Source organism: Cinclus cinclus, chromosome 1, assembly GCF_963662255.1.
Source record: "Cinclus cinclus chromosome 1, bCinCin1.1, whole genome shotgun sequence".
NCBI classification, from domain to species: Eukaryota; Metazoa; Chordata; class Aves; order Passeriformes; family Cinclidae; genus Cinclus; species Cinclus cinclus.
In genome coordinates this window covers 63,520,137-63,543,608 of record NC_085046.1, presented here as the reverse complement: position 1 = coordinate 63,543,608, position 23,472 = coordinate 63,520,137, and the positions used below count along the sequence as shown (strand labels likewise).

The 23,472-nt window shown below is 39.5% G+C and overlaps 1 protein-coding gene across 1 annotated transcript in view; it reads right to left on the bottom strand.

Moving 5' to 3' along the window:
* The window catches only part of JARID2 (jumonji and AT-rich interaction domain containing 2), a 208,760-nt gene that overhangs the window by 33,024 nt on the left and 152,264 nt on the right, over positions 1 to 23,472 (bottom strand). The window contains exons 5-6 of the mRNA XM_062508680.1: positions 12,118 to 12,294; positions 2,507 to 2,736 (exon numbers count right to left, since the gene is read on the bottom strand). Coding sequence (XP_062364664.1) covers positions 2,507 to 2,736; positions 12,118 to 12,294 — 407 coding nt within the window. The remainder of the gene's footprint in view (positions 1 to 2,506; positions 2,737 to 12,117; positions 12,295 to 23,472) is intronic.

Genomic DNA, 23,472 nt, shown 5'->3' with positions numbered 1-23,472 from the left:
AACCTGCTAGATAGCAACCACAGTAATAAGAGCAACATCAGCAACACTGACAACAGTTTTGGTCCCAAACAAATCCAAGTTACAAAACTGATCTTGAATTCATTCATAAAAATAGTTCTGGGCTTAGAGTTGTGCAGAGGTAAATTACCATATTAGGCCAAGAGAGGGCCCCATTGAACTACATTTCCTTTGCTCACAACCCTTTAAAGTAGGAAGACTGGAAGAAAGCAAAAGAGATAAGGAACCTGTGACAAGTGCAAGGGCACACCAGAAGAAGAAATTCAGAAAAAAACAGAAACAGAGAGTGAAAGAAAGAAAATCTCTGGTAATTTCTAGTGTTCTGCTTTTATTTTCTGTAAGACTTAACAAAACAAAGAGACACACAAATAAACCATGCAAATGTAGTGATCAAGGAGCAAAATACAGTGGAAAGAAGAACATGTGACTGGCACCCTGGGAAAAAAAAATCCTTTTAGAAAATACTGAAAAATTCAAAGACTCAGGACAACAGCAAGGAATTTAGCAATGTCCCATAACTAACTGGTAAGTCTAGGGTTTTGTACAAAACTAAGACTTCCTGTAAGGCAAAACATATAATCCACCTTTAATTAGTTTGAGTCATATTTTCATTAAATTTGGAGGAAAGTACTTATACTACTGTGGGTTGCAGAAGAAAATTTAGGTGCCCAACTGGTTTTTTTTTGGAAGAAAATAAAAAGAAAACCCACATCATCCTGCCTTAAACTCCACCTTATTTTCTGAAGCCTGGGGACCACCCCTGCTGATGTGTCCATGTGGTGTGACTGCTGGTTCTACTGCATCACTTTAAATTTTTCCCCATTGCGTGTCACACAATCAAAATCATTTAATACTCTACTAAGCAAAGCCACTTGGATTGTGGGCAAAACTGTTCTACACCTTTTTCTTTCAGAATTACTTTCAGATGCGGCAGCAGTTAACTTTCATGAAAGTTTTAACCAACCAAACTCTGATGCTACAACTTTAAAGCATTTCACACAAGTGTTCCAGTAGGTTAAAAGAATTAAGAACTGCATTCTTATGTTTTGGGAATATTGTTCAATACCATGAGCGCATGGCAGAGCATGTAACAAACAGCAAAGACCGTAAGATATCGGTAATCACAAAAAAGAAATCCAAAAGGATGCAGAAGAAGGCAGACATTCACACTGATGCCTAGATAAGGGCAAATTGCCATGGTGGAATAAAGAGCTGAAGTTTTACAGAGGTACAGACACACTGTAAATAGCCTTCAGGATCTCAACTCTGATTTAGGAGGTAATACAAATTTGATGGAGGCATTTCGGGAGAACTTAAACCACCACTGAAACACACAGCATTAAATATTTCCTCAGCAAGAACATCACTGCTTTTCTTTTTGCCATTTTTAATTTCCAAGCCTGTGACTCGGAGGTGCCACTTAAAGGCCTTGACAGCCCTCTACAAGATGGAAATTCCAGCTCCACTGAAGACCAGGTCAGCCTACTTAGATGAAAAATCTTCAGGTGTCAGCAAGTAAAGACCATCTCCAATCAGCCCGTTGAGAATTCATCACTGTGAAACAACCAACCAACCAACAAACAAACAAACAAAAAAGACAAAACAAACAAAAACCAAAAACAAAACAAAAAACCCCACACAAACCAAACCAACAACTACAACAACAACAAAAAAAAACAAACAAAAAACCAAACCAACAAGGAAAAGAAACCAACCAAATCAACATCCTCTGCCCCCCTCCCTAAAAATCCTTAAAGCCACCAAAAGGCTTAAGTGCAGCAAGCTTTCTGTACCACACTGCCCTGGTGCAGGTACTCTGCTAACCCAGCCCCAGCCTGAATAAGGACAGTCACAAGCACTGAAAGACTGTCCCGCTAAGCTTTCACACCCAAATTCAAGTTAGGTTGAAACAAATCTCCTGCTGAATTTTTTTGCCAGCTTTTAACTGAGTAACACAGAACTCTAAAAATGTCTCCCACTAGGTACCTCCATTGTGAAGGAGGCAATATTTTGGAGCATATTCTCTATGCACCAGGTGAAATATTTTTCCCAGACTCTGAGGTTTGTGCTGCCCACATGCACACCAAGGCACATGAGTGCAATGTCAGGTTCTCCAGAGCACCAGTGAGCCACTGAGATAAGCCACTCAGACCAGTTCCCTCTTCCATGTGCTGCCAGCATTGGCACTGCCAGCACAAAGTGCCAGTCAGAAACAGCAATGTGAACTTTACTCTTTTATATGAATACACCAGATAATAAAAAGACAGGATTGTAAAGCATGCTTTATCATACTGACTTCCCATGTATCTATTTTTCTTTTTGTCCTTTTTTTTTTTTTTTTTAAAATCACTGAAATTAACTCCCTGCTGCTCCAGAGCATGCTTTTAAGGATTGGCACATTCGATCTACACCAAGCAGTGGGAAAGGGAGCTTAGAACCTTAAAAGCCTTTGTTTCTCATGTGTCCACAGTAGAGCACAACTCATTACCTGTTTCCTTAAGTCCTGAGCCGATCTGTGAAGACTGTGGTGGTTGTTAGCCGTGAGCCCTTTCGTAGAGGAGCCAGTGTTTGTAGTAGCATGGTGATTAGCAGCAGCCTGGTCTTTTCGACTCTCAGCCTTATGTTCGCTGTTCCTCTCCTTCCCTGGGGTGGCCTCTTTGCTTTTGTGTTTCTGAGCAGGTTCTTTCTCCTTCGATGATTTGCTGGACCCATTGAAAACTGAGAAAAGAGAAAATCAGGTTATTAAGGGGGAAAAAAAGAAAAGAAAAACTATGCAAGACCAAACACTTCATTCAAAACATCACAATTTTCTCTGTTCTCAGCCTTGGATATTTAGTGAATGCCTTCTTACATGTGAAGTTAAATCAATATAGATAGAAATAGCACTATTTTGCATATATCTTTAGATGAACAGATTTACTAACGTACTTCCTCTGCTTGTTAGCACACATTATCTTCAGTATCAAAATTAAAATATACAAGGTATATTACTGTTTTGACTGACCTAGATTTAGAATTATGAGTTTGATTTTTACTTATGACAGTTTTAATTACCTTATTTTTGCTCTTGCAGTGAGGGAATTCTAAACATAACCAAAACAGAAAAAAGATTTATTTTTTATACCAACATAGAGGAAAGGAAACGTTCCATGAAAAAGCATGTTTTGTTTTCCTCAGTACCTAAATTGCTGAATCAAACTGACAGCAGTTTGCCTATAGCAGACAAGCTGTAAATAGAAAAAGGTACTGCTGCAAAGAAAGGAAAATACTAAAACAATTTTGGAACATGTGACATGAAGTAATACCATGACCTATGCTGAGCACCATAACCTTTAAAAGAGGATAAAGGGTGGAGCAGACACCTTTATTTTTTGTACAATAAATATTATGCGAGTGTATACAAGCAAGTTTTGTTCCTGTCTCTGCTGAATTTTTTTAAGAATAGCCACTGCTCTTCTGTTGTCAGGGAACATGAAAAGCTTAAGCTAAAGCAAACAAGGGAAAAATCCCATCACATTTTTCTGTTAATCAAAAATGTGCTGAATTCATGCCAGTGATGCACCCTCTTCAGTATAGCACTTGACAGAGGTCCACAAGGCTTGTGATCCAACACCCACAATGGCAAATGCCCTTCTTGCCTTTTACTCTTGATTTCCACCCCTGTCTTTCTTTGACATGGCTTAGGAAAGGATGCAAACAAGAAATTTCATAAATATGAAGCATAGCACAACTATGTGAAGATCTTATTTATTACACAGAACATACACTATCTGTTTGGGAATATTAAATAATTGCATGAAGTTACTGCTTTCTTGTCGAATGAAAGTCTTCTTTTGTCACTAAAGGTGATATTCCTACAACAAATACCTTCTTATCTAACTTGTTAAGCTTAGCTGTCTCTACACATATAGAGTATTAACAGTAGGAGCAGCAGTTAAGAGTAGTAATAAAAACCCAACAATCCTGCAGGACAGAAGAGGGGCAGCTAAGCTGCTTTTGAACAAACACTCCTCCAAACCTTCCCACGCAGCTATCAAGCTTCCCATGGCCAGAATTCCAGCAAACTATTGACAAATTTGAGTTTCAGGTCACTTAGCATATTTAGTCATAAGTGTTGAAGTAGATTACTTAGAAAATACTGTAATTGCTTTTCCTCCTCTCTTCCTTCCCACTTGCATAAATGGAGTAAGAATGAGAGAAAAGCTGTCAGTAGTAGAGTCACCACAAATTTCCCCCAAGATTCTGTCACTCCTGAGCTCAGGAGCAACTGGTGCTGCCCCAGCCAGCCACGGATTACTCAGTAATTTCTGCAAAAATCACATAACCCTTTGTGTCTCATTTCCAGTGATGGAACTGCTAATAATTGCAAACCCCTCTCAGGAAGTCCATGACAATACATTCATGCTCCTTTGTAACAAATTCTCAGGTCAGATGGAAGGTGCTGCAAACGCACAAAGCACGGCTTATTTATTTTTAAAAAGACATAGCACAAACAATCAATGGCTGCTTTGTTAATGTGTATTTTATCATTTAGAGCAATATATTCCTTTGAAGGGAGCAAATTGTATATACTGATCTGCTCCTACAGAAACATTCAAATCAGAGAGATAAATTTTCTGTAATCAGTTGCCACTTTAAAAACCTAAGAATGATAAAACAGAAAACACAGCCAAAAAGCCAAATTGTTCACTTCTCTGGTTCACCAAAAAAAAAAAAAAAAAAAAAAAAAAAAGCAGCAAGCAAACATGAGACAAGGTATATTTTATATGCAACAGCTCATTAAATTTAAGTGTCGTGGGAACCCTGCCAGTTTTACCCTCTGAGTAATTATCTTTTGTCTTAATTTGTAAGATTCTTGAAAGGAGGAAGAGAGAAAAAGGAGGAAAAAAATGTTCAGTCTCACAGGAAAAGCTTAAAAAGCTTAAGTCTGAAAACACAACAAAGGGAGATGTAGATGCAAAACAGTTTTTGCCATGCTGTCTTCTAGTTAAAACAGTAGATGGTATCAGTTTCTATAAAAATTAGTATTTGTTTCTTTCAACACCTAGATTAGTGTTATATCCGGCCATAAAACCTTTCCACAATAGTAAGTTCTGAAAAATTCACAAACATACTATATGAACAACTATCAAAATGTTAACATAATTAATTATGAAATACTATTGTAAGGCAAGCATTTAGTGGGGAAAAAAAATTCCAGATACTACGATTTTCTTCCCATCTCACTAAAATTGCAGAAGTGAGATATTTAGACAATAAATTTATTTACTACTATACAGGATTAAACTCTGACCCCAACAGGTAGTAAAATGGTTCAAAGAAAAACATCTATCATCAAAAAAAGACCAAATCATCCCCTCCTCCTCCCCCCAAATCTCAAGAAAAGTAACTGATAATAAAACAGCAACACTGACTTTTCAAAGGTAAGCAAACAGTAACCCCCCAAAATTCTGCATTAAACATTACTGAGACCAAATTTGATTAAACAATGAAATTATTACTAGTTCTTTTGTGCCTTCTTATGCAGCAAATTGCATTCTCCTTCATGTCGGCCAGTTCTTAAATATTTCTGATGCACTCAGAAAATCAGGAAAGGTCTATGTTGAGCTTTAGGAAACCCAGACAGCTGTGCTCCAGGACCATCTCCCATGTTAGAAATAAGTCTGACATGCCAGTATCAAATGTTCTGTTCCTAGTCACTGAAGAGTAGTCAATAAAAGTTTCACCCTTGAAGCAGTAATTTCATTAGAAGGTAGAAAGACAAAAAGCCAAGTCCAACCTACACTAGTGGTGAAACTTGCATTCAAGAAGCAGAAATTATATGTAGACTTGATTTGTGATTATTTCATGCTATCTTAACCAACTCTGTATTTCCAGAACAGCTTTTAATTAAAGGTAAGAAGTACTACTAACAAATAATTAGAAGTGTAAATAAATTATTAGTGTTCAGACACTCCAGATAGAATAAATGTGTATCATTATACTCATATCCATCTGAATGCTTGTTCTCAAAATGCTGTCCCCTCCTAAGCTATTATTATTATTAAACTGAAACAATAAGATTCCCACAGTGAAACACTTGTGGGTCTTTTGGTTAGCAGTGATGATCAAATACAAAGAAACTGAACCACTACATTCAAAACTCACAAGCACTGGGGGTTTTTAAACCACTGATATAATTTATGGCAGCAGAGCAAAACCTTATGGCAAGCGTGATCCCCATGGATGCATCAGTGTTCCCTGCACCAGGGGAATTAGACCCCAGGCACCAATATTCACCCAGGATCCCATACTGGGACTTTGGGTATCTCATTTGAAACCATGATAAAGAATCCCTACACAAACCAATGCAAACTGTGCAAACTGTGTCTGTATTAGATGCAGCTATAATAATGTCTAAAAAAATTTTGGTCAAGTAAAGTCACAGATGTGCTCAATTACTACAGATTAAGTAAGCATTTACTACAGGAATTGACACTGTAGTGGGAGATAAACATAATGTGTTTTCAGCAATTTTCAGAAGTATTCCTACAAATTAATTTGCACACAAACACTTCACAAGATACAGCCAGCCAGCCATTCAGAAGCTAATTTATACTATGTACAATAATCAGGCTTTCACTGCAGAGGCAGCAGAATTACTGGACTGGGTTCAGTCAGCTATTGACTCCATGGACATAGCTTTGTTTCCCAAGCCCTCCTGGAGGTTATTCTTGCACCTGATATGCTTTATCCTTGAGATAACTGGGGACGTTTAATAGAGACTGCAGAGTACTGAACCTTTTTGCTATGTGCCAGTGGCTGGGAGATGAAGGCATGAACCATACAAATACACATGTGCTGCATGTTGCAGAGCTTGCACTGCATAAAGCAAGTGACTGCGCATTCATAAAACCATCCGGAAAAAAGAGGGGAGATAAAGCGAAAGGGAGAAGTTTTGTTTTTAGAAGGAGAAAAGGGAACCTTGCCAATATTGAGAACCCAAGCCAGCTTTTCCAGTGCAAACCTGGTGTTGTTATATATATCATGTTTGGGAAGAGATGTAGTATTAATCAACTTTCTGGCAAAGAGTATCCGTTACTGTACAAAAACATTCTTGCTCTGGCTCTAATTCAGTTCTAAGTCGCTGTGAAAACATTTATGTGGCTCTCAAACTCTGTTGAAGGACCCAAGCAATAATTCTTTTCTCTTCCCAGAGGAACTAAAACAACCTTATACTTCCATAAAACACAGTATTTTAATATTGCCTATTGTTTTCCTTAAATGTTGGGTATGTTCTGACTTCCATAAATCATTTCCAGGGATAGAAGCTGTCTTCTGGAACCCCCAACATGCTCTGCCTACTCAGTCAGGAGCAAAGGTGCACTTCAGAAGAAAAGGACACCAACACCATATGAAAATGTGGTATTGCTGTTTCCACACTTCCCAAGCCCTAATGCAACACCACTCAGTTTCTCAGTGGACAACACCACATGAAAATTTCCAAAGCTGCATGCTAGCAGAAGTCAAAGAGGAGAGCCATGGCAGAGAGGTAACACTGAATTTGTTTTTGACACCACCAATAACACAGCTCAAGCCCCGCATGCACGGGAATATATTGGGCCACCGGGAGAAGCATTATTGGTATGAGACACCGCGCCACCGCTTGCAAAAATTCAATACCGAGTGTCTCGTCTCAGCACAAATTCATTACTCTCACCTAACCATTACGACACAAACAACATCAAAAGGGTCACTCACTAAGCAGCAAGTCCATACAAGAAGTGTCTGCCTGTTATCACAAGTCTCACACCAGGATAACAATTCTTTTTTTTTTTTTTTGAGCAACTTCCAGCTCCCTTATTCTTCTCCACAGGTCATACATCTCGCTACTGAAAATCCGCAAATCCCCAAATGTGTTGTGTCTGATTTGCATATTTAAATATGCAAATTACTGCAAACCGGGTAATTTTCGTGTTACATATTTTTGCAGAAAAATTAAATGTGCAAAAATGTTTATTGCAACAATTACTGGTTCCATGGTCTTTCAACAAAAGGCTGTAAATCATCAAAATAATTGCCTACCCATTAACTATTGCAGCACTCTGCCTAAAATATTCTCATTCTTCAAAATATATTTTTCTTCTAAATGTTTACCTCTTCAGGATTAGTTTCACTAAAAATTATGTACGAGCCTAAGGCTCTGTCTCATGTACCCACCCACAAACACAAAATTTAGTTAAAAACCAAAGCTAATTAAAAACTGCGAGCAGAAATCAGAATTTTCTCACAGCACGCTCAAAGAGTAACGTATGTAAAAGATGTGCCATTCAAGCCCAAAATTCGTAAATGCTGCATTGGACTATATCCTGGAATAAGAAAAAAATCTATCTATGATCTTTTCCAGCATCATCTTTGTACTATTACACATGTAAGGAAATTACTCCGCTAAATTATCCGCTGAAAATTGAGAAATGAAACATACTTTGCTGTTTTTGGTAAGCGAGTGAGACAGCACTGAAGCAGAGGATAGTGTTTCTTGCAATGCTTGCTTACTATGCACTACTGCCAGGTCTGTTTTGAAATTTGAGCCCCAAAACAAAAAATATTTAAAAAACAAAAGCATCTATACAGTTTTCTCCCCTGATTATTTCAGGCAAAAGGCATGCACAGCAGTTTTTTATCTTGTCATATTAACAAAAAACAGCAGGAACCAGCAACCATTTCTGACCCTGGAGGTTTGTTGGCACATGGAAGCTGGGTTACTCCAGCTAAGGACACCAAACTTGCCGTTCATAAAGAAGTTTGGTTACAAATAATGACGGTTAATCCTGTTTTCCTGAAAGTAAATTAGAACTTAATAGTCTGTCTCTGGCATCCAGAGATGGCAGGACATTCCCAGGTATGCTGGCCCAGAAGCACACTCCCCTCCACCTATGAGCTGCTGTGAGATATATCTAATTCCCCAATCATTCTTCCTGAGAAAATTAGCCAACCATTATTAGAGGAACTGCAGCCTGCTGCATGCAATGCCAAAGTTGTCTACACAACCCTATCTGTGCATGCTGCTCCTCCTGGGGCACTTTTCCAGCCCACAAGCCCTTTCAAGTAGAGTAATGCCTATCCTCCTTTGCTCCTGAGATGGGACCGATAACCCAACAACTCCCAGCTCCACCTTCCAGCTCTCTATCACAGCCTGACTAGCAAAACACTTGGCACCTGCAGACATTTTTCTTCAGGGGCCTGCAGAGAAAACCTTCCATTGTGCCACAGAATGAAATCAAACTAGGATTTATTTAGTTGCAAGGAATTCAAAGAATTAGGTTTAAAGGAACAAAGACCTAAGCCTACCCTCTTACCTACAACTTGGAATTTCCTCTGAGCAGTGGTGAGATGCAATTTAGACCCAGTATCTCCCCGGAAGATACACTCCCTTTTACACACTCCCATGAATGCAGGGGATAAACACTTCTCCTGCCAAATATATCACTTTGCTCTTTTACAGCTGGATGTGTGTGCAGCACATCAGCAGCACTATGAAAGGAGGATGAAAAGGTACAGGTAACAAATTGATGCTTTAAACGTAACCGTGTAAGCAGTAAGGTCGGAAGGCAACAAGTCAGTCGAGCCAATTCATCTTGTGCATTAAGCTATGCCACGTGCTATACGTGCTTCCCATTCACACCCAGGCATTCTCGATTGAGTTAGCTCTCCAAAAGGTGGCTCAACAGGCTCAGTTATAACAAATAGTTTGGTGTGCAACCTTAATAATGCCTCATATTGGCATCAGAAGAGGATATTGACAAATGACTTTGCCCAGAAAAATTGTTCTGGCCCCCACTGAGCAGAAAGCAATTATTTGACACTGTCTAATGATATTAATCAAGCTCTGAACCTTTGTTGTTGTATGTCATAGCAAATGCTTAGCATTTTCAGGTCCAAAGTGCTTGACTAGACATTGTATATTAAAAACAAAAGACTTTAATTCATTAAAAATAGACTCTCACGCTAGATTAAGTTCATTTGCTGCACCCGTCCCTGGTCTGCCTTTGTGTGTGGTCTCATTTAAAACAGACACACATGAACCAGAACCTACTTTATTCACATGAAACAAAAATACTATTGGCTGTCAACCAACATAACAGACACTGAAGAATGGGAATACCCCTGGGTAAGGAAATTTTAATTAAAAAAAATAAGAGAAGAAGAAAAAAAGAAATTACAATGACGAAGAAGAAGCAGCTGCCTTCTCTGGGAATTCCTGTTTCACCTTTGTCAAAACATCTCACATTGTCTCCTATGTATTTTATAGAGGTCTTTTCCAGCTCTAGTAAAGCAGCAGCTTCATTTACACTCTCTCTAATCTATATTGATAAAGATTATGAAGCCATTATATGGCTCATTATGTTTGCCTTTACTTACCCCCAATTAAGACTTCAGGGGTCTCCGGTTTTGAGCTAATTTCAAAGTGGCTGCCATCTGGGACACTCTCAAGGAACAGGATCAGCTCCTTTTGCAATGATATATCACATTTAAAACTCTAAGGGAGAAGTTCTGTTACGTGCAGCCTCATTTTCCATATGCAGAGTTTTTGTGCCTCTTATTTTGGGGGGGTTATTTAGAAATCAATCCTAAGTGCCAAGTTTTGCTATATGGCTGGTAAAGCACTAAAGGTCCAGGTCACAGCTGACAGTTAAAATGCTATTAGGCGTAACATCCCCTTGCAATTATCCACAAGTCATTCACAAAAAGTGAGTTTTTGAGCTTGGGCATGCAATAAAAACAGATTCAGATGCAGTCATGAAAAAAAATTTGGCATACATAACAAAGACACCATTTATAGAAAACACCCTTTTGAAAGGCAGAGATGAGGATCAGCACAGTGAAGTAATTGGGGTCTACTAATCTCTTCTTTGGGGCAAGGTAGCATAAAAAAACAAACAGAGCAGGCACAGGGTGCCTCTCAAAAAGTGCATTGTGAAGAGACCTTCCTCTCAGTCCTCCTACCAAAAGGAGAAGAGCTGAAGGGCAGTCAGTAACCAGAAAGAAAGATGTTCATGGAAAACTAAGAGTGAGGAAGGGAACAAAGAGCATAGGCTACATTCTGAAATTATGTCAGGCAGAGATGGCACAGAGTTATGAAACAAGAGCTCTTACTGGAGCAAGAACCACATCACACAGGACACTGGCAGGAGAGCATTAAAGCACACTCAAGAAATTTTCAGCATGGCTTTAAATCTCCATTATATGGTAGGTAATGTTGCAATATACATGGATCCATTTTTCAAGATATGGCACTAGGACATCGTGACACAATTGCTGTGTAATTAATGCAGCTTTTGCTGATTTGCAGAGAAATAATTGACTTGAAAAAGTTCCTTCCATAACATGTTTCAGTCAACAACATGATGTGGTATCAACCTACTGCAAGTGTGGTCTCAATAGCACGTAAGAGAAATTAAGTGTTGCCCCTGGCATGCGGTTTGATAACACTTACGAATGCTTACGTTTAACTCCAATAAAATAAAGTCATTCTAAATTAAACATCAGTCTCAAAAATGCCAGAGAGCATGACTGTGTCTATACCTTTGTGTGTGTGTGTGTACATATATAAATACACCTCATAGAATCACAGGATTTTTTAGGTTGGAAAAGACCTTTAAGATCATTGAATTTAACCATAAAGGTAATATAGCCAAGTCCACCACTAAAACATGCCCCTAAGTGCCACATCTACATGGCTTTTAAATACCTTCAGGGATAGTGACTAAACCACTTCCCTGGGCAGCCTTGACAGTAACCTTTCAATGAAGAAATTCTTCCTAATGCCCAATCTAAAACTTTCCTGGGGTAACTTGAGGCCATTTCCTCTGGTCCTATTGCTTGTAACATGGAGAAAAGATTGACCTCCATGTAAGTATATATGTATATATGTGTGTATATAGTTCTGCCACAGAGTTCAGATTGTCAGAAGAAACACCTTAAAGCACAAGGTTAAAATTGCATCTTACTCCACCACTTTTTCAATCAGACCCAGAAGAACGGACAAAGATTGAGCACATTCACCTCATAAATTTCTTTACTATGGGGTGCAGGAGAACAGCACTACTGAGGACCTACCTTGCCCATTTGGTACGTGTTTATGCGTTTTTCCTTTCCTAGGGGTTGACTGGCATGACGATGAAGCATTGTTTGTGGCTGTTTTTGTGTCCTCTGTCTCCTCCTCCTCCTCTTCCTCATCCTCATCATCCTGAGAGCTTCCAAAATATACCATGTTGCTGGGCAGGGCTGGAGAACCTGATCATTATAAAGAAATGGCTCATTAGCATCATTACATTCACTTACTGCACTAACCACATCGATCATAACCTACTTCAGCATCATGCACAGCAAGGGGAGAGTGGGACTGAGCTGGGAGGTCAGACCAGTGCATGACTAACTAGAGGGTTTTTATTTATTAGTTTTTACCAACAGGATATGCATTTGCTTGAAAATCAACACTTCCCTCACCCCCCCCCCCCAAGCACATTCTATTCATACTTCAGACAATCAGTCTTGCTACAAGCCCTAATTAATAGCCCTGTGTATTCAGAAAAGGACTAATGCACATGCTTAATTTCAAATGCGTGCTCAAGTGCCTTGCTGAAATCTTAACATACAACTAGAAGCTTACAGATTTTCCAAACATAAGAAAAAAGAGCAAAAAACTAGTCTGCACTGCAGTGATATATTTCTGTTTTTTAAAAGCATTTAAAGTTCATAATGCTGTGTAGACCTCTACAATATTGTATGCCAAGTTTTGTGGTATTCTGCAGTAAGAAATAAACAGAAAAGCCAAGACACTGAGAAGCTGATTTGCCTAGAGGATTCCTGGCAAAGGAAAAAAAAGGAGGAAAGGCCTTCTGATTCCCGGTGTGCTCCTCTTAAGGATGTTGCTTCTCATCTCTTGAATACTTCCCATGACATTCCCATAATTTTTAAATGTACAAATACTGCTGACAACTAATGGGCACTTTCCCTTGTGCTTAATATCACTTTCTACTTCAAAATCAGTCTACTGTCTGTCCCCTGGAGGCACAGGTGCCCTAGGAGCCTTCTAGTTATTCCCAAATAAAAATTTCTTTTAAAGAAAGGGAAAAAAGTATCATCAACACACTTGGATAACAGCAACTTCAATTACTGTCCTGCAGCCAAATAAAACAAAAGGACAAAGAGAACTGGGCTAGAGACCAACACAAGGTAGTGGCTATTTGGCTGGTGCTTCCTTAGGAAGCACTTCTAGCTTCAAGCTCATCTGAACTGCAATTGTGTGTTTGGTTTTGAGCTGTTCGTGTTGCCATTGCCAATAACTAACTAAAGCTTATTTTTGATAGTTTATTTTCTGCTTCCACCAGGCTCGTACAAAATACTTTTAACTACAAAACTTACTTTTTAATGAATTAATTACCTTAACATGGCACAAATACTGGGATAGACTTTCTGCAATGAATCATCCATTCCTAATACTGGTTTTGATTTGGATGGAGTTAATTTTCTTCATAGTAGCTGGAATAATTCTATGTTTAGGATTTGCGCTGGAAGCAGGGTTCATGACACTTGGATGTTTTAGCCATTGCTGAGCAGTGCTTGCATGGTGTCAAGGCTTTTTTTGCCTGTTTTACATGCTGTTCTACCAGCAAGCATGCCAGGGTGCTAGGCTCTGGGCACAAGGAGCTAGAGGGGACACAGACAGGACAACTGGCCAAAGGGATATTCCAGACCATAGGACTGTTCTCAGAAATAAGAGCTGGGGGAAGAAGAAGGAAGGCAGGGATATTCAGTGTTACACCATTTGTTTTCTCATGTAACCATTTTATGTGATGGAGCCCTTCATCCTGGGGACATCTGAACACCTGCCTGCCAACAGTGAGTAGCAAATGAATTCCTTGTTCTGCTTTGCTTGCAGCTTTGCTTTGCCTGTTAAACTGTCTTTATCTCAATTCGTGAGTTTTCTTACTGAAAACTGACCCTTCCAATTCTCTCCTCCATCCCACCGAAAGCTTAGCCCCCACCCGTAAAAATGTTTGCTTTTGGCCTCTGTAACAGCCCCTTTGGAACTGTGGCTGCCTTGGGGAGAAGCAGAGAGAAACTCCTCACCAGCATCCTGTGCTATGTGTCAGTGGTAGCCCTGGGGCAGCCAGGAGAAACACTACAGCAGCATTGAGGCAATGATTCTTCCCCCCTGAAATTGTGTTTTATTCCATCCAATGTAGACAGAAACGTATGGACACATACTGTTATGCTAGGGGGAAAGGCTTTTGCATGCTACAGTTTTCATGTTTATAGAGACTGATGATCAAATTAAGACTGCTGACATATTTCACAGCAGGGAAGCTGTAGCAACTTAAACAAAAAACCTTTGCTTTTTTTATGCAAGCCCAGAACTTTCTGGCACAGTCTAAGCAATCAAACAAAGTAGGTAAGACGTGCTGTGAGGCACATTAATTCTTCTGCTTTTAGGGGAGCTTTAAGTCTCAACAATAACTAGAAGATTCTGAAGTAGTTACTGCTAGGACAGTGCTACCTGAAAAAGAACTTTTTCTTCTTTCATCTAGATACCCAAATGAGTACTATGGATTTAGAAACTGAATACAAGTGCATCAGTTCTTATCAGAATCTGAAGTCTGACACCATCAGACACCATTGTGCATTGACAAATGATAGAGTAAAAGAACCTTATTGTCTGGAACCCTCAAAATGAGATTTAAACACAGACTGAAATCCCCCTGTTATACTTAGTGAAATAGTCAGAAAAATTATCCTTCTGAGACACTAAAACAGCAGTCTAGAAGTAGTGCCTGTTCTCTCAGCTTTATCTTTTTTAGAATTCCACATCTCTGAGGTTTTTTGGCAGCTGCTTTAAATAGCAACCAACAAAAATGTATCATCTGTAATGCAAATGTTGTTATTACAACAGCAATCCTTTTTGTTTTTCTCTTCTTCTTAAAGCAGAGAATAAAACACAGTACTATGTCGGTCTGTTTAGAAAGTAGGGAGAATCTTACCCAAGCTCAAGAACAAGCACAAACTTCACCTAACTCCTGGTATTCAATCATTATAATCTCAGTGCATAAATCTCCTGTCAGAATGACAGTTTTTAATTCTTTCCAATCGAGAACTACGAACAACAATGGTTAAACTACATTCCTGAGACAGCTGGGACTGTTTGGGAAGTACATTTCCAGAGAAATTAGACTAGCAAGATCCAATAACACAGGAGAGTCCTGCTAACCCTCACTTTATTGATCTAAGTGCTCTGCAGTATGAGACCTTGGAGAAAAGCTAGTGTTCAGTCTGGGTCTCCTCCCCTACTTCCCACCACCTTTTCCTACATATTTATTAAACTTGACTTGCCAAACAGAAAGAAAAAAAAATAATCTGGACTTGCACATTATTGTTCTATTTAAGCATTGTTATGGATGGAAGACTCTGAAAGAAATTTAAAAGCTCTGAGTTTTCTTGCCGAATTTTTGTATTAGAACTAATTTATCCTCATCTTTTACAGCAAAGCTTCAGTTCTGGAAGAGCCTCAAATAATTTGTTCACAAATATGTGTTGAACTGGTAAAAACCACTTTCATTTAAGCCTATGTAGCTAAACATATCCAAAAGGCTGAGAAAACACTGGTTTAAAATATTGAAACAGGCTGGCCAAGATCAAGACACTGCAAATTCCCTTTTATGAGCAAACGGAAGGGACGACATGCCTGTAAGTACACAGTGATTTCATTCAAGCTGAAAGAATGGCAATTATGGTTATGAAATAACACCTAACACGTAAGTAGTTCATGTGCACTGCTGGTTTACACCAAGCAAAGAGCTAAGCAATCCCTCCCCCACCCCAAGACTCCTCTTATGGAAATAATACTCAGACTTCTTATGACTGATGGAATAATGAAACTCATATGAATGAACCTGCATTGTGAAGAGTGGAAGCTATGTCATCACTCACCCTTTTTAATATTGTGTGATAATGACTCCTGTCCTAAATATCCCTCATTCTGTCTGAGATCAGATAGGGATGTGTATGTGATGCCACAGCCTATCTCTACAGGGGACTCCATCTGTTACTCAATGCTACTGATTTATATAAGCAATACCAAGAAGTGTTACTGTAGCTATAAATGTTCAAGATCACTGGAAATGTGAAGTAGAAAGTATGCTCAAGAGCTGATTGTTTTTTCCAGCTGTATCAGTTGGTCAAATATATTGGCCTTCCTAGAAATCTGGCTGGTCTTCACTGGAAGTTAAGACCATGGTGGTTTTCCTTACAGACTTTGTTGACAGCTGTTGCTCTCAGGTTATTCTATGTGTAACAGATATTTACCATGAAAATTATGTATGACAGCAAGATGATAAAAGCCCTCCAAAATGGCATGAGAATCAGGAAAACTGTAGGTTCACCAGACACATCCATACACACACATTCACAAAGCATAGTGTTGTAGGGGCTTCCTTGATATGTAAAATTCATGGATCACTATTCTGCATGTTTGTCTCTTCTTGGACACACTCAGCAACAGAAACCCATGGGGCAGCTACGTTGGTTTCTTCTTGCACATTTTTGCCAACCATGCAGCAAGAGTAAATAAAGATGAGCAAGCATCCCTCTTCTTCCTCTTGCCCTCCACAGCACCACAATGTGATTCGCAAAGCCTACCAAGGGTAATATAAAGAGTGACATTGGAATTAATAACCAACAGTAAAAAAGAAGGGCAGCAATGCTGCACATAAAGGGCAACATCTGTGCCTGGGAGGTGGTGCCTGCCAGGTCTCAGCACTCTAGGTATACAATTCCCCACTTCCTCACTTTCCATCCCCAAGAAAGCAGCAGAAAAATCTGAGTGAGAGAGTTACGAGAGTCTGTGGCAGTATTGAATTTTACAAATCTCCTGCTGTGCTGTGAGCCCCCACATCATGCAGGCAGCTGCTACCATGGGCACTGGAGCAGATGAAGTGGGAGAGCAGGGAGCAGCCCTCCAGAGCCTGGGGAAAGCACACAAGCAGCCCTCCACCCTGAGAAACCCACCCTGCCACCCACCCCACCAGCAGGTACCTGAAAAGCCTGCTTACTCAGCAAATCTCATGGCAGCCTAGAAATTAAATTTGACTTCTCATCACTCATTTAGAAGACATTTCATGCAAGGAACCATCTAAACTGTTGGTGGCTGTGTGGACATTTTTCTTGGCATCAAAAATGGCCTACAGAACATCTACCTCCATCTGGCCTCTTATTATACCTGTGCCACCTCCTCAACTGTGGCCATGTGATTTTTTTTGTGAAGCCATGTGGTGAATCAGATCAGGGAACTGATTCAGATTAAAACCCCAGACTACGGAAATTAAAGTCCATCAATAAACACTGTAACTGTAATGTAATGTTACAAGCTCTCAAGAAAAGATTTGGAAAACTTCTTTGCACGCTTTTTCTTATTGAATGCATAGCATAATATATCACTTTATGTAATTAAAGAAAACATTAAATGCAGTATGTTTCCAATCTCGTGTAGCAGCTGCACATTTCACATTGTGTCCTGATCATGTCTAGGCACACAATTCTTAAATGCTTTTCTTCCCTGCCCACTCCCTCAAGACAGCTGATTTGTTTTGCAGCAGTATTTGCATAAAAGCATATGATGACACCAAAGATCTGGATGGGGCAACTGCAACATATTGGGAAGGAAGGAGAAGGCAAGGCAGAAGGAGGAAGCTGCAAGAAAGGCTGTAAAGTGCAGCAGAACAGAAGGGAAGAACCCAGATGTTGTGGGGCTGCAGAAAGGTGAGTGGTGAGAGGTGCACTAGCATAGGACAAAAGCTGTGGGAACAATGGGAGAAAGGAGATACGGAAGGGATTACTGACAAGAAATACAAACAAATACAGTAATGTGGAAAGGACATTGCTGTTAAGGCTGGCTCAATACATCTCATAGTGCAATCAACCTGCTGCCCTGATCCAGACACGTGGCACTCACCTTTTCCTGCTGAACAAGTCTCACAGTTGAGAGTGGCAAAGCAACCTGGAGGGAACTTCCCAGTCCTCTCCCCTTCCTCCAAAACACTAGGGAAAGGCCAAATCACCAAAGCTGGACCTCATAGTGAGATTTTGAAAGCCTAAAAAATGTCCATGTCTGCCTAAGAGATTGCAAGCCACACAGAAAGTTTGGACAGCCGACACAACCCCAGGCACCCTCTCCTCACCACTACAAGAGTTCCTAGGATCAGATACTGTGTGTGGCAAATTCTGAGAAAATCATTAATGATGAGCTGGCTTTTTAAAAATCACTCATCAAGGTTACAAAGAGCTATGAATTATTACAAAAAGGGAGGACAGTCAGCTGTTTTTAAAAATTAGATTTGAAGTATGTTTGGCAACTGCTTCCATCAGTATCTTCAGTTCCATTACTGAAATTCTCTCGAGTACTTTGTCTTCTCTCCTATTGTGAGAGCAACAAAAGAAACCCTAACTATATAGGAAAAATGATTACCACAACTACACACTAAGTGTGGCCTAATGCATATAAAAGAATGACAAATGTATTTCATGCCCTCTGTTACAATAATTTGATGCTTACACAACAATAAGTACAAAGTAAAATATGGGGGGGCTTAAGTCATGGTGCTACTTTTAGCAATTTTCTAGGAAAGATTTTGCATGTGCAAAATTCAGTCTTGCTACTACTAACAGTAGGTAGAATTGATGCTTTTGCAGCCTGTACATACAGTTGACCTCAGCAGCAAGTGACTGATTAACAGAATAACTATATTATTTTTCAGACATTTTATTTGACTAATGAGGCTATTGCATGTGGTTTTTTTTGACAAATGTGTAGTTTTCTCTCCTAAATTACGTTTTGTTTCTCATTAAATTGTATTAGCTTTTGTCTTAGACTACCTAAACTTGTTTAAAAAACCCTCTGAATTTGGATCTGAAGAGTAAAATCAGAAGTATGGAAAGTGCATGTGCTTTGCCAAAAATACTATTTCATTACTCTTCAGAATTAGCTGGCAGTGCTTCTGCAGTATTTACTAAAGTACAAACCAAATGTTTTCATCTGGACAGGATTCAAACCCTGGTATGTTACAACCACAACAAAAATAATCCCAGTCCAAAAGCCTTCTCTGTAATTTCGGCTGTGGTTTCTGCAAAATTGGAGGATTCTTCTCCATGAATTATTTACACCAACTCCCCCCCTCTAGCTCCTCTGTGTTTTTCCCTTCTAACAATTAAACACAACCCAGATGTGCTTTGGAAAAATCTTAAAACAATTTGAGACATTAGAATGATTTAAGCACAGGGCAGGTCAAGGTATGTGGGACTTCAGCCTGCCCCAAAAGAGCACATGGCTTGCCAAGCCCTACAGTGAGCCACGTTCAGAGGTTTGGCTTCTCCTCTGACACACAGCCCCATTTTGTGGCTGCATGCAGGTGGAAAAACCTTGCCTCTCAAATGCTCCTGATGTGCTGGCATCTCACTGCTTAACATTTGGGGCCTGCTTCTCATTTATTATATGTCCCACTTATTATGTTTTGGCAGGACAGTGTCAAATCCCTGAAGTGCAAATATATGTAATTTATGCCTGCACCTTATGGTTTTTTAACCAAGCCCAGCTAAAGGAGCACAAATTGCATAAACTCTGTATGAAAGTGGATTTGTACTTCACTTGTCTGACTCCACCTGCAGGAACAGTCCCAGTGGGAGCTCCTCCCAGCAAAAGGAAGGAAAAGGCTATCCCAAATAGAGAAATAAAACTGAGCTTCAACTCTTCCCCCTGCTGCCACTGTACAAATCACATGGTGCCTGGTGTTACAGCTAATTTATCGACTAGTATAGCAACATAAACCCCATTTTCTTCTCAGTCTGTTCTTTGAAGTAGTAGAGATAAACCCAAAATCTGAAGAATTCTTTTTTCCTTTTCTAGGGAAATGGAGCAAGGGTGGGGAAATGCATGAATCTGCAGGAAAAAAAAATGTCTACTTTCCAAGCTTAGCAAAACACTCCAGAGTAACAGAGTACTCAAAATTTTAGAAGAGTGCTTCTCAGATCTACAATTTGTATCTGACAGTCTCAGAGTAATTTAACTCCACCAGTCTGACTGGATTTTACAGTGGTTTACTCAAAACCAACCCTTTCCACGTGCATTTCAACCCCCAACTTTATGTTCCCTCCTACCAAGAACAAACAAGTATGGAAGTTTCAAAGCACTGTAATGACATTCCCAAAAAGCTCCCAGGCTATGTTCCATACCCAAGAGATCCTGGGTCCCACCCCTAGCACAAAATCAGTCACTTGGATAACTGAAGCTCTGGCATATTCACCATATATACAGGGTTAGAGAAGCAGGCTCAGGGGAAAACCTCTGAGGTGGGATGAAGGGTGGGAATTGCCTTTGCCAGAACACTTTACATTGCCCACCTGGGCTGTGAGGCTTTGAATTGCTGCTGCTATTGCAGCAATCAGATTTTATGCCAGGAGTTCATCCATAATCAACATCCAGCTATGTCAAAGCCTATATCCAGAGTTAAATATTTATCCTCATTTTACAAAAAAATAAGCAGCTCACTGAGGGACTCAGAATGAGACTGTGGCAAACAAGAGCTAAACCTCAAGATAAGGCTCCCATTTCAATCAGATAACTGCATCCGGTGGCTTTTTTGCAAGGGAGGATACTGGACTCGTTAACATCAGAAAGGGCCCCAAAACTGGAAGAGCAAGAAAAAACTTTCATTTAACTGTAGTACTACACACAGGATACTCTATCTTTCTTCAGCACCTCTTCTAATCTCTTAAACCTCCCAGTAGGCATACACTGGCATGAAATTGCATCTTCCAATGGAAGTCTGGAGTTTTGGCACTTGAGCAGCACTCTGTTCCCCTGGGAAGGAATAATGGCATGGTGGCGGTCACCAGGCTCTCTTCTCTCTCTGTACTTTACACAAGTGTTGCTCACTCTGAGCCTGTGTAACCACTTCTCCCTGACAGCATTGATAAAATTACAATTGCCCTAAACCACCACAAGACTTGATTAGTAGCTCATATTCCATAGGTGGCCTAAATGGTTTCATTTACATTCTACACTTCAAAGTTACTCCTAATTTTAAAAGAGTGCTTAGAAATTTTGAGGTTACAATTACTAAATGCAAACTTGTTTTTATTTAATGGTTTGTGCAATTAAAATTCAGCACCTTAAAGTTTATTCTTACATTTTCAATCCATCCGAAAAGTTTCAAATACTAAATTATATAACAAAAATCAAGAATTTTTTTTCTTCCAGTATTTCAAACTAATTATTGTATGTCTGCATGTTTTAATATTATTTTGGAATTTTAAAAACTAACCCAGACTGCAAAGCAGCTCATACTTTTGGACAGTGTCAGCATTTCATTGCTTTGCTTCCAGCCTAATCAAGTTGCTGTGCTATTCAATCTGCTTACTCTGATGTGGTGAGCAAGTGTCCACGGTGCCAATGGCCAGTGCTTCTAGAATGTGACTGATGCAAGTCAGCAGCTCTCCAAGTACAGCACATATTGACTACAGAACCTACTGACACCGAACTAACAGGCAAACACACCTTTTGCCTTGCTGAAAGATAGGCAAACTAAAAGGTGTTTTCTAACATACCCAAAATTAAAGACACCCCAAGTTTTGGCTCTGGGGGGATCTCCCATTGCAATCGGAAATCTCTTCAGCTATGAACTGACAGTCAACCTCTCCTACCAGGACTCAGAAAAGAAGAATCTGATCAAAGGCCCCTGATCCTTTTAACCACCCAAATACAGGTGTTTAAAAGAATAAAAAGCCTGTTTAAGAGCACACTGCACTAAAAGCTAGAGGTTCAGATAAACATGCTATAGTGAAACTTTCTATTTTGATTTTGCCCTATTGCAATAAATCATCAGATTATTAAGCCAGCACAGCACTCAAAGAAAAATAACAATCACACATTTTGCAGAACAGAAAAGCCGGAAAACTCACTTTGTGAGATCTCAATTAAACCATTTTTATTTAGGAATCTCTGAAATTCTCTAGCATGTAACTCCCAGAGGCTCAGTTTAATTAGAAAATTGATCATGGGAAAACTTCTTAAAATGTACTCTCCTAATCATAGTCTTCCTGTTACCACCTTTTGCCAAAGATCTATTGCTCACAGGGAGTTGTTTCTCTTTCCTCCTTTAGCCTGATATTTGACTCACAATATTTTAACCTGTAAATAATTACAGAGAGAAGAAGAGGTAACTTAAATGCACTGTAACAGAAGCTATTAAGAAAAATATGATCAGAGGCAGAAAACACAGTACAAGTGAGAGCTGTTGTACAGCCACACTGAGATGACACACTAGTATCTACATGCTGCTGAAAGATACTAATTATGCCTCTGGCAAAGGGCATACAGACTCCTTCAAAGCAGCTATTTAAAGATAAGAACACTGCAGACAAACACTTCAGAGATATCTGCATTATTCCCTTCCTTGTGTTGAAAATTCTAGGTCACAATTTAATAAAACTTTTAAAAACCCACCAATCTTTTAAAAAGAAGGATTTGAAAATAACAGAAAGCAGAGCAGATTTGCCAAGTTTGGTCAGTCTAGAAATGTATTCCAGGTTGCTCAGATATTCATGAACTGTTACAGCTTTTCCATTGTGCTCCACTTACCTTTTAAGAAGTAATTAGTACAGTGTATTATCAAATCAAGAGTTTGAAAAACAAACTAATTAAAAGATGTCTAAAGCCTTAGTGTTCTGGATAATGAAACCAAGCAGGTCACCTTGGTTAAATTATTTCCCTTTGAAATTACAGGGTGCTAATGGAGTTGGGGGGGGGGGGGGAGAGAAGTTAAAATTATTTGAATCATTAGATTCTCTTTCACACAGCAGGACAGGTAAATGGGACTTCTAAGTATGGAATCCTATGCATGTCAAGGGCCTTTCTTCCACACTGTAGCATGATAGTATTTCTCCTTCACTGACAAAATTCAGCTGCTCCCACTCAAACCCTGCAAGAACAATGAAGAGGAATCTGTAGTGGTGACAGGGTGCTTAAATTTCTCTGCTTGAAAACAGTAAATGAAAGTACACACTGACATGTCAATTCACGGTGGAATGTTGGACTTGGTGATCTTGATCCACCCTTAGTGATTCATGATTTGATGGTGTGACAAATTTAAACTGTGCTTCTGACGCCACTGCTGGGTGTGGTGGGACAAGGGCAGAGAAGACCACTGAGCTACATCCCCACCAATCCTGAAAAAGACTCCTTTGCACAAAAAAAGTCTTTAACTGTGAATCCAGGGATTATATCACCAGATCATTTTGAATGACTAGTACCCAAGATAGTGCTAAATTAAACAAACATGGGGATTTACCGTCCTGGATCTTATCACTACTACACTTAAGATTTTTGAAGTGCTAAACTTCAACCCTGTGAATGTGCTCTTATTC